Source organism: Hemiscyllium ocellatum, chromosome 10 (assembly GCF_020745735.1).
Source record: "Hemiscyllium ocellatum isolate sHemOce1 chromosome 10, sHemOce1.pat.X.cur, whole genome shotgun sequence".
In the NCBI taxonomy this organism is placed as follows: Eukaryota; Metazoa; Chordata; class Chondrichthyes; order Orectolobiformes; family Hemiscylliidae; genus Hemiscyllium; species Hemiscyllium ocellatum.
The window spans coordinates 106,138,305-106,150,449 of NC_083410.1; the positions used below are offsets into that span (position 1 = coordinate 106,138,305).

General features: G+C 38.3%; 1 protein-coding gene across 2 annotated transcripts in view; it reads left to right on the forward strand.

Moving 5' to 3' along the window:
- The window catches only part of slx4ip (SLX4 interacting protein), a 105,369-nt gene that overhangs the window by 38,941 nt on the left and 54,283 nt on the right, over positions 1-12,145 (forward strand). The window contains exon 4 of one of the 2 annotated variants that reach the window (XM_060831838.1): positions 10,580-10,712. The exons of the other annotated variant lie outside the window; for it this stretch is intronic. Coding sequence (XP_060687821.1) covers positions 10,580-10,712 — 133 coding nt within the window. The remainder of the gene's footprint in view (positions 1-10,579; positions 10,713-12,145) is intronic. 2 annotated transcript variants of the gene reach the window in all.

Here is a 12,145-nt window from a genome sequence, read left to right on the forward strand (position 1 = left end):
CAAATTCAGAGGATATCTCTTCCTTTCTGCAAATTGCTGGATAGTTTGTGCACTAATAACTACGTGTTTTTTTTAAATTTATTATTATTTTTAGCAAAATCTGACACCATTATTTAAACCCAAGTTCAATTGACTGTATTTTTGACACTGAATTTATAATTATATGATAAATTCTTGGGTAGATACTTTCAATTGACCTGTTCAGATGTGTTGCAGCATACCTCTAGCACAAATGGAACTTAAAACCAAACTTCCTGCCCAGAGATAGGGACACAACTATTGTGCCCCAAGAGCCCCCATACTCTTGGGTATGATTATCTCATGGCCCTGTTATTGGAGTAGTAATCCAGAAACTTGGGTTAATCATCCTGACAATTTGAATCAACTTGAAATTTTTTTGATGTAAAATGTGGGGCCAGTAAAAGGGACCATGAAACTGTTGGATTCTTTTAAAAAGCCAGTTAATGTCCCATCTTTTAGGGAAGGAACTGTCTCAGTCTTGTCTTGTGGGACCTGAGTGTGACTCCAGTCCCCATACTAATGTGATTTACTATTAACTGCCTTCTGATTTTGGTGTATCAAACCATTGCATACATTTAAAGAAAGCTTTGCATCACCTTCGGAGTACAGCTAGAGTTGGATGATGATTATTGGCCATTCCAGCATGACATGAGTGAGTAACAAAAAAAGTTTTCCTTTAGTCGGGCTAGTCATTCTGCTGAAGTTTTGCAGTGTATGCTTTGCTACTTCAGTCTTGCGTGTACAAATTATATTCTGATCAGTCAGAGTGAACCTTACATGAACCTTTTCAATAGTGTTGAGTTGACAGTTTACAATAGCGTATGTGTTTGTTTCTCTTTAGAATTAAAGCACTTATTTCAAGATTTTAACTTCAAATTTGAAACCTGTCACCTCCCAATTCCATGACCATATTTCTTGTACCTCTCCCTCTCATACCTGTCATAGAACCTGATATATAATTATAATCTCAATGTTGTTTATTCAGGCCACTATGATTGATGCAGTCTTGTTCCCTTGTAGACCTGAGAATCTGCATATTTACAGTATGAGGCTATATATAGTAATTTTGCCCTTGACTTCACTTACACTTGAGAAACTAGTGGCTATCTTTCTGCAGCTTGCAGAAAGAAGGTAAATCCTTTTGGCACTGAATTAGCTCCAGGATTACACATCCGACAGGGGTGTCCCATCTAGAGATTTGGAATTGTCTCTGTTTTGATGATGAGCTTGGAGAACTAATGGTCTTGTTGTAGAGCCAATTGAAATTGATAAAGGAGGAGGGGGTGCGGTGTTGAAGAAAGTAAAGCATTAGGATGAGAATTTTTAAACTTCAGGTTTTTGAGGATGGAGCGCCAATCATCAGCTCTGATAAATGAATGGAATTTGATGTGAGGTAAGGTTCATAATTTCACATGAGTTGAGATTTATAGATCATGGGGCATCGAGAGTCCAGAGAAGCAAACATTGAAGTAGTAAGGTCTGGAAGGGACAATGGCATGAATGTGGATTCATTATCTACAAATGATTTTCTCAAAGAGTGGCACATATATTACAAGGAGAGGGCCAAGGATAGATGTTTGGAGACTTCAGGTTAGTAGTGCACAGTGAGAAATGAAGTCCTTGGGGGAGTTGTTCTGCCTAAATTCAGATTGACAAGACTATTACAAAATGAGTGCAGTTCCACATCACTGGGTATTGGATGAGACACTTTGAAGTTGGATGGTGTAGATAGCCATGTGAAAAATTATAGAGATTAAGGATGGGTGATGCACCGGTCACACAGGGTAACTTCGAAGTTCAGATTCGGATTGTTTTGGTGCTACGGCTGATCAATGTTTGTTTTGAGTATGCTGATTAATACTCAGTTCAAACCATGTGAGTCACATCTGGAAGAAATCTGATTCAACTTGTACTTTTGGATTAATGTTACTTTTTACTCTGTTGCCTCTGAAGTAAAAACAAATTTTGAACAGGATTTTTTTTTGTGAGTTTTAAACGTGATTCTTTGCCTTTCTTACAAGACTGAATTGTTTGGGTCATGCCATTGATTGAGCTTATTGTATCTGGTCTGTGGGAGCCTAATCTATGTCAGGAGTCAAGAGAGTATCATGAAGGCAGACTTTATTCGTGTTATTTTTGAATCTTAGTACCTGTTGATTAATGGCTATGTAGGCTGGTTGGAATCAGTTTGATCCTACAGAGCCTGAGAGAAGTTGTTATCTGCAGTTGATTGTCATTATTCCTTCTAAATAGTCCTACAAAACCATTTGTTCATGCAAACATTTTCTCTTGGTTGAGTGGTCTTGAGCTGTCTTCATTGCAAGATGTAAAGTGCAAAAATTCCTACTGATGCTGTATGTTTAAGGCTTCATATTACATTAATCCACCTTGGATATTTGCTGTGTCCTCTGCCATTTGGCTCAGGCCCTGGCTGTTAGTATGCAGGGCATCCATGTAAAGCTGATGGTGCACAGGCTCTGAAGCTAGGGTCTGACCTTGCGGGAGCCTTGTCTCCCTAATCTAAGATCCCATTTTTACCTTTGACAACGTTATTGCCCTCGCTATAGTATCATGTGTGAGAAACCCGAGACAGATTGCTGTGGACTAGTCAATGATACTTGAGTGAGACTTTTTCCTAGTTGGACAGAAGTGGAAGACCAATCACCTGTTTCTTCTTGCATTCTCCTCAGCAGTTTCTCACTATAGTACCTCTAGAGGAAGAGAAAATTATGATATTCTGTGGCTTTATTGTAGCTTTTAAAGTACTGATTCATGTTTCTTGCTATTGTGTTTGCACTCTCGAACCTGTCCCTTGGCAATTGAAACTAACTCAGGAAATCACTCTGGTTTTGACTTTTCATGTACTATTGTAGCTATTGGGCCCAGAGAAAAGCTGCAGTTTTGGTTATTGCTAGTTCTAGAAAGATAACCAGAGAAAAGGAAATGAATTTAGAATTCAGTATCAATTGAAAAGGGGTCCATTGACCAAAGCTTAGAATTTCCAGTGATAATAGGCCATCTTCTCTTGTCAGATTGGGAAAGAAGAGTAAATGACTGCAGCCTTTTAGTACAATGTGTTGATATGTAGGATTATAAGGAGGTGCAGACAAATAAAAATGGGTATGTGGTGCATTAGGCATGCTCACCTAGAGTACACTGAAAGAAGCTGCAACCTTTGGTTCAGACTGGAGTCCTCTAGCACAGAGAATATAGAATGAAGGAGTACCACACATGAAAAACAAGGAAAGGTTACTGAGGCAAATAATGTACCTTGGTCACTCTGCTGTCATGGTTAAACTTCACCTGTATTGCAAAGGAGCTCTGATGGACCAGTGGATGGCACTCATTGTACCAGTCTGTTGTTCCTCTTTTGTATATCCATTAAACATTCCAATCCAACTCATTAAAGTTCATTGCTCTTCTGTTTCATTTGGCTGTTGTACTTTCATTTTACCTAGATAAAGCTTGTTCCATAGTTCTCATTACTTCTGAAGCAGTAACAAGTTTTACAGTTTGGATCAGCGCTTCAGATTAGGCCTTCACGGTCAATTGGATCATTATCCTTGTGAATGTTCCTGAACTTTATTGTACAAAGGGATGAAATCCTGCTGGATGAGCAGTAAATGTAAAGTCACCATAGGCCCAGCCGACCAATGGGGCTTCTTTCCCATTGGAGAAAGACAACTAGTTGTACGTTTTAACTTGAAGGTCACCACATCTCAGGCAAGGAGAGAGGTTGGTGATTTCAGCCGATGTGGGAATTGAACCCATGCTATTGGCATTAGTCTGCATTACAATCAAACCATTGAGTCGACTGATCCCCTGAACGAGTATCCAGAATCAACCCTAAACATCTCCAGTGTCCATTCTTTGCTCTGATGCTAACTTATTCTGTGCAATCTAAATGAAAGTCTGTGTCTGGTACAAATCAAATGCAAATAATAATTTTAAAAAACGCACAACTTCCCTGATTTATGTTGCGTGTAGATTTTTTTTGCCATTGTGGCTCTGCTTGATATTGATATTTGGTTTAGATGTGATGCTTATATAATCTCTCACTTCAAAATGGTTGTATTGCAACCTTTCAACTGATTCAGCAATAGGTAATGTCTCAATAATTGGCTGATTTGGTGGCACAGTTGCTGTGATTTTACCAGGGATGCTGAATGGATGAGGCACAGCATTGCCTCGAGACAGCAGCCACAAATGTGTCTACTCTAGACATGCTGCTACTGGGCTCTTGCACTCTAGACATGCTGCTACTGGACCCTTCCACTCTATGTCCCGTGGAACCAGAATGCTGGGTGATAATGAGGTCTGCAAATTTCTGCCTCCGGCTTCTCTCAATCCAATTATCCAGCATGTTGAAGCTGGAAGAAGGAGTTTCTTTTTAGATTGGAGTCCAAGGCCTCAATAGCAGCAAGCTTAATGTTTGTGAGCAATGCTCCCACTGTGCTTTGCTTCACAAAGAGCTCTGCTGCTGTTGATGATGGAGTCTTCCAAATGCCTGACCAGATTTATGTTCAAGTGCCATCTTGTTAAATGTTTATTTAAAAACTGTCAAGTTTAGCTAACACAGAAGGGAACATATTACCCTGTTACTCCTCCAGCCCATTCTGTTTGTCGTCATTAACATAGGCTGACTTGCAATGAATCCTTGGGTTGCTTACTGTATTTCTCCCATGTTGCGAGAGGGCAGTGCTTGATAGTGTTAAGTGTTCTGCCTGGCCTTATAGCTGTGCTGCATAAAATAAACTTCTATTATTTCTAGATGTTCATCACAAAATTACCTACCAATTATAAGGGTGTATTTTGCAGCTAATCCTTTTGACCTCAATGTTTGAAATATTAAACTGCACTTTTGGCAGTTTTACTGGCTGCTTTTCTTGACCCCACTGATTTATGGGAATTATTTATTCTGTCTGCTATTTGTTCCCAAATTTGTTTGCAAACCTGCCAGACTATCAGGATAAAGATTTTAAAGATTCATATCAAATCATCCTGTTGCTTATACCTCTTGTACCAATGTTTCCACTGTCTAATTGTCAAAATAGCTCTGGTTATTCTGGATGTCTGTAATTTACAACAATCTTGCTAAGTAAACTCCACGCCCGGTCTTTCTGCAGTTGGAAGTTTTAAATGCCTTCTTAATACAGTTGCCAACTGTTGGGCCTCATTGTAGCTTCTACAGCTTTATTGATGAATCTGCTGTGCTGAAACAGTGTTGGGTTAATGGGCAGCAATAAATTTTTCTAGAAAGCTTTAGTGAGCCACAATTAACTACCGGCTAGGACACCAACAGCCATCTCATAATTATCATATTAAACACATTAGAGTCATGATCACAGTTTATTCATTTTTCTTTTTTTGATTCCACAATGATATGACAGGTTATTGACACATGCTTTCAGTTGTAACCTAATAGTTAAATGTTAGCACAGGCACTGAGAGTGGCTGAGAGTGTAATGTTTGTGTATAATAGTGGCCATAATGAATGTCAGTTGGATTCTTCAATAGCATTCTGTCAACATTTAGTTTGTTATGTTTGGAGGGGCAACATAAGTATTGCTACATGAGCTGCAATATCCCTATGGAAACAAAACCCACAGCAAGTTCTTTTCTGTTATTTTTCTCCGTCCTTTTTTACTTCATAACTTTTTGTTCCTTTCCTTGAAATTGTATACATTTTCTTTTTAAAATCTTTCAGGTCCTATACATAATTGAATGAAAGCTGTAAACCAATGCTATTTTGGATTAAAACAAATCTGCTCATCTTCAAAGACATTATTTTAATTATAGTGATTCTGAAATTTGCAAATTGACAATTGTCTAACATTCACTATGTGGACTTAGGTGACCATGATGTTATCCTATAATTGGCAAGCAAATTATGCCAGTGCTAACTGGCAAAATTAAGATGTGTCTGTCATTAGTGTTCTTAGTGTTATGAAGTTGAAGGTGTATACTGTACCTTTAAGAGAGACTGAAGATTGTTTTGGCAGTGAGACTTTGCAGGCATCTGTCATGTGACTGGCTAGCAGTCTCAGAGTGTATTGGAAAATTGAAAATATGCAACATTTGGCTGTAAATTAGATACTTAAGTTGCTTTGACCACCATTTGAACATAACCAATCAGTGTAAATTATGCCCCAAGATGCCAAAACCCAATTGAATTTGAATTTTACTGTTTTGACAACATTAAACCAATGAGATGATCCGATGTTTTGGGATATAAAGTAGCTGGCAGTTTGAGAGTTAGCCAGAGAGAGAGAACGGCAAACTGCCATCTAGAGAGAGACTGCTATCCAAAACACCCTCTATCAAAGGTACCTTTTTTATATGAAACATCTTTGCAACAAAAGACCAAAGACTACCCAGGGAGATCTACAGCCAGAGGATGACAGCCACTGTCTGATTTTAAAAATTAAGTTGCTGTAATTTTATTCGGGGCTTTTATTGGATTAGTATATTATTATAGAGTTGGAGGTAGATAACAGACCTTTGAGAGAAAGGAGTCTGAGAGTTTGTAAATAGTTCTTGTTTAATGTTCACTTTTAAAGTTAAAGAGTAAAATTGATTTCTTTCTTTAAATCGTGGAGTTCGGGTAGTTTTCTGTCACTCATACTTTAACAGATTACAAGGTGAGGTGAGGGTGTGTTTGGTTTAATTAGCAGAAAGGGTCACTGCGGTGTCGTAACATTAGTATCAATTCAAAGTTATTACCATTCCAGAGTTACATATATCCTGTTCCTTATTCCAAGCTTGTTTCCAGTTTGAGATATCTAGCAAAATACCAAGGTCCACAATACAGATCATTCCCAAGGACTAAATGACAAAAAAAATTTTAAGCTGGAAAGTCAAATTGGGTTTTATCAAGCATATGTTTAAAAACCTAAAGATCACATCAAGAAGAAAGGACAGTGGAAGGGAAAGTAGGCCATTGTTTTAAGGCAGCAAGAAAGAAGCATTTCAGGTAGAAGATGGATGTTGCATTAAGTCTTGATGGCAAGAAGGAAGCCCGTGTGGGGCAGCATGATTACAGCTTACGACGAATGATTTCAAGGCTCAGAGTCAAGGTTCAAGATGTTAGAGGCTAGGAAGACTACAAGGTAAGAGCGATTAAGATAATTATTATTCTACTGCATGTCAGAGTTGTCACCAGACGTTTAAAGTATCAAGCATTATGGGCTGTTGTCGAATGCACAGCATGGTGTGTTTTAAATGAAGTTTGTTGAGGCCAATGCCCCCTGATGCAATAAAGTTTTAAGGTTTCTTGATTTAACAGATAAAACACACCAACACCTCTATAAAGTTTCAGGTGGAAGGAAAATATTGTAAGTAGTAGTCCAAATATGTTGTAAATCCAATATGTGCAGCTTTTGGAAAGAGAGAGTTAGAGAAATTTTACTGAAACTACCCTGACAATAATTGTCCCACTGAAGGGGATAATGTACAATAGACTTGAACTGACCTGAAGTTCCAAGTATTTTGTTATTAATGGATCAAGGAAAGTTGAGGAAGAACGTAAAAGGAGGAACAAATTATATAACAATTTTCACTGTTTTAAAAATGTTGTTGTATATTTTCCAACTATTACTTTTGAAATGCAGCAGTTAATTTATACACAGAAAGCTGCCATAATTAAATAAATAAATAAGTAATTACCCTTGTTTTCAGATGTTAATCAAAGAATAAATATCGAGGATGATTCTCCTGCTCTCTTTCATCCACCTGGAAAAGCAACCAGAGCCTTGGTTTAACTTCTCAGCCAAAAGACACCGCCTCTTACTACAGTGCTGGCTTAGAACTGCACTGGGGTTTCAGCCTAAACCATGTGCTCATTGTCTGTAGTGAACATTGAACCCGCAACGTTTTGACTTACAGCTAGGAGTGTTGAAAGAAGGCTGAAACTTTGAAATTCATGAGAGAAGGGATTTAGTTCTAGTCGAGCATTGTGATAATTCAAGGTTTAATTTGAAAATGGTAATGTAAATTTTGACACAACGTGGCATCTGTATTTTTGAAATCAATCATTTGCTGGTAGTCTGGTAACTACAACCTCAGGAAAAATATTAGCTTTTTGTAATTTGGACTGTTGTTCATTTTATTTTCAAATTTGTTCAGAATAAATGAGCAGAATTATATGAGGCACCCGAGAACTTAAGCAGGTAGACCTCTATGTTAGGATGCTATGCCATCAGTGATATCCCTACTGCTGACTGGCACCATCCCTAGCCCCGCTGTGATTTTATAAGCGGTGGGGTTGCCCACCCATGGCCTTTTAAGGCTCTTTTAAGTGCACGCCTAATGCACAAGTAAGGCCACTATTCTGCCTCTGCTCTGACTTAATTGGGGGTGGTGGTGCTTGGAAGAAATTGATGCTCAACCTGCAAACCTACAGGCTTAACCATGCATGCTGGTGGCCACTTGGGACTGGAGGTGACTCTTGCCGAGACCCAGGTGTGAATTGGGTACCTTCTCTGACAGTGTTACCTCTCCATGTCCACTTGCCTTCACTGCCCAGTCCAATGTGCTCCCACCCCAGTCACTAGGGCCTTCTAGCCTGGCCCCAACAAGACCCTGGATATATCTGACTGTCCTGGTCCATTGCTGAATGAGGCATTCTTGCAGTACCAGCAGTGGCCGAAGTTGACACTGGCACTGTTATAGTACTGAACTGTAGGTCAACAATTGGTCAGCAGCTGTATAGGGCGGACATCTTTCTTGAGCTAGACAGGAGTGCCGCCAAACAAATCAATGGGCTCTCGCTCCAAAACATAATGAGGAATGAGCCAGCTACACAGGGGCAGTCTCACCTCTGACACTTATATCAGAGTGGGGCTGTTAGCTCTCAGCATTTAATCTATTTGATTCAAGTCTGTAGAAAATTTGCGAAATAAAAGTTTGTCAATGCTGATCTACAAAGTATCAAAATTAGACAATAATTTCAATTGTTAAAACTAAATTGCAACCTTCAATTGAAATTATTGTCTAATTTTGATAAATTATTGATAGTGGCTTTTTATTTTCAATTAAATTTTACTTTTAGTTTTAATTGAACAATTATATGCAGTCATTGAAGTCTTAATTGGCTCTCCATTACCTTAATTATGCTGGACACCTCAGTAGCAATATTATTCCTGACTACACATGTTGTTTTTAGAAGTATTCATGATAGAATATAAATCAAATGTAATGTTTTCATCTTTTAATATTTTAGGAGGAAATAGTCCAAGCCTTTTAATGTGAAAATGGTGCACTGATAAGGCAAGGAGACAATGCATTAATGCTTTTACTCTGTAAAGAGTTCCCAGTTGTAATGGTATTGCTGTAAGAGGTGATGAATGAAGGGAAAATAGCAACGTGGAAAGAAATGGCTGAAGTTATTGTTGGAATATTTCTTCTTATTGCTTCAGAGTAGTAATGTAATTTACCTGAGCTCAGGTCACATTTCCATGTATCCAATTGCAGGTTGTGCAAAGCTTGGGAATTTAAAAAGGAAACTAAAATGAAATAAGAAAATACTAGATTACTGACATCCTAAACTCTAGTAGCAGATGTAGGCTATGCGTCCCATTAAGTCTCCTCTTCCATTTATTGCGATCATGGCTGATGTTACCCTACAACCCTTGTTTACCTTCAGATTAAAAATCTGTCTATCTTGGCTTTGAATATACTCAACCTTGGAACCCCTCTACAATAAAGAATTTCATAGATTCATTATCCTCTGAGAGACGAAATTCCCTCTCCTCTCATTTTTAGATGAGCACCCCTTATTCTGAGATTATGCCCCTTGGTCCTAGACTCTCCCATATGTGGGCCACCTCTCCATATCTCTGTATCTACCCTGTTAAACCTTTAATAATCTTGTATGTTTCATTAAGGTGGCCTTCCATTCTTCTGAACTCCCGTAAAAATTCACTCCACTTGGAATGACCCTAATAGCCTCCTCTTCACTGCCTCCAATGCCAGTCTTTCTTCCTTGGGTAAGGGAACCAGAACTGTTCACACCATTCTACCTGTGGTCTGACTAGTGCCCTCTATGGTTTTGAAAATACTGCCCTATTTTTATGTTCCATTCTCTTTGAAATAAAGGCTGACAGTTCATTTGCATTCCCTATTACCTGCTGAACCTGGATGCTAGCTTTTTGTGATTCATGTACAAGGACCTCCAGGTTCCTCCAAACTACTGCTTTCTGCAGCTTTGTTGCATTAAAATAATAATCAATTCTTATATTGATTTAACACAAATCTGCTGGGAATAATGAAGATCAGGAATTTGGTCATTGCTATCAGCAGACTTAATAGAGTTCCTGGTCTTCATGCCTGAAATCCTGACGTACATTAAGCTCCTTGCCTGGTGCATGAGGTCAGAAAATCAATTTTGTTTTTTTTCTCTCTTCATCTGAAAGACTCAAAAAGAAAATTTGAAGAGTAAAAGTCAAATTTGAAATTCTGCATTTTTAGGATTTCTATCAGGTAAAATTAGTATCAACTAAGAACAAAGAATTTGAATAATTTTAATATGTAATTATATTGATTTTTATTTTTTTTGTAGGAGGTTAGTGCACTTGTAAAGGAAGATGTTGATTTTAGGATAAAACAGTACCTTGAAATGAGAAAACAGCGTGGTAACGTGCAATCTAAACTAAACAAAGAATTGACACCCAGTAACCCGCTGTGTCGTAAAGGTAAGAAATTCTTTATATGTGTGATAATGAGACTAAATCTACTGTGAAATCATTGAAATATATGCAGCATTAAATGTTGAACAAATGAGGGAGAGATGTAGATTTTGAGTAAACATATTAGCCAATGATAGAGATTTGGCTATAGGTTGGAGCAATATATTCTAGGTTATGACAGCAACAACTACTGCATTTATATAGCATCTTTAATATACAAACACAAAGGCAATTCAGAGTAGCATTGTCAAATAAAATTAACATTAAGCCACATAAGCCATATGAGCACAGAGGACCCAAAATCATGATCTTTGAGGAATGTTTTTAAGGAGGAGAGAAAAATGTTTAAAGGGGAATTTATAGAGCTTTAAGACTCTGGCCGTTGAGGGTATAGCTGCCATCTCTTCCACTTCCATTGTCACCCCATTGTTATTCTCATCCACTCTTGAAAATATCCACCGAATATGATTCATAGATCTGTGGGATAGATTATCTATACCTGATGTGGAGCAGCCAGTGTTGGACTGAGGCGGACAAAGTCAACAATCACACGATGTCGGGTTATAGCCCAACAGGTTTAATTGAAACCGCACTCCTTCCTCAGGCAGCTAGCTTGCAGTTTCAAATAAATGTTTTGGACTATAACCTGGTGCCTTGTAATTTTTGATTCTATCAATCCTTGAACATGAAGCACTCTTCTGCAAAACACAATACTGTACAGTGGAGACTTTTTCTCTTGCAATGCATTCACTGACTGGTTTAACCAATCAAATATTTATTTACAACAAATTTATTGATAAGTGTTTTGGTATAGAGGAGCAATGTTAATTCAGAATTTGATAATAGTCGATGGTCCTCAATGGTGTAGTGATTATTCCATTCTAAAATACAAGTCCACATTTTGCATACTTCTTTATTCTCTGAAAATAATGATCTAAGTTCAAATTCGTGCAATTTCTTATTTTATTCTGGAAAAGTAATTTTAAGATTTACGAGGTCAATTCCCGGAATGGCGGGACTATCTTACGCTAGAAAAGGTTGGAGAGACTAGGCTTGTATACGCTTGAGTTTAGAAGGTTGAGAGGGGATCTGATTGAGACGTATAAGATTATAAAAGGATTGGACACTCTGGAGGCAGGAAACATGTTTCCGATGATGGGTGAGTCCCGAAACAGAGGACACTGTTTAAAAATAAAGGGTAGGCCATTTAGAACAGAGTTGAGGAGAAACTTCTTCACCCAGATAGTGGGGGTGTATGGAATGCTCTGTCCCAGAAGGCTGTGGAGGCCAAGTCTCTGGATACTTTCAAGAAAGGTTGGATAGAGCTCTTAAGGATAGTGGAATCAAGGGTTATGGGGATAAGGCAGGAACAGGATACTGATTGAGGATGATCAGCCATGATCATAATGAATGGTGGTGCTGGCTCAAAGGGCAGAATG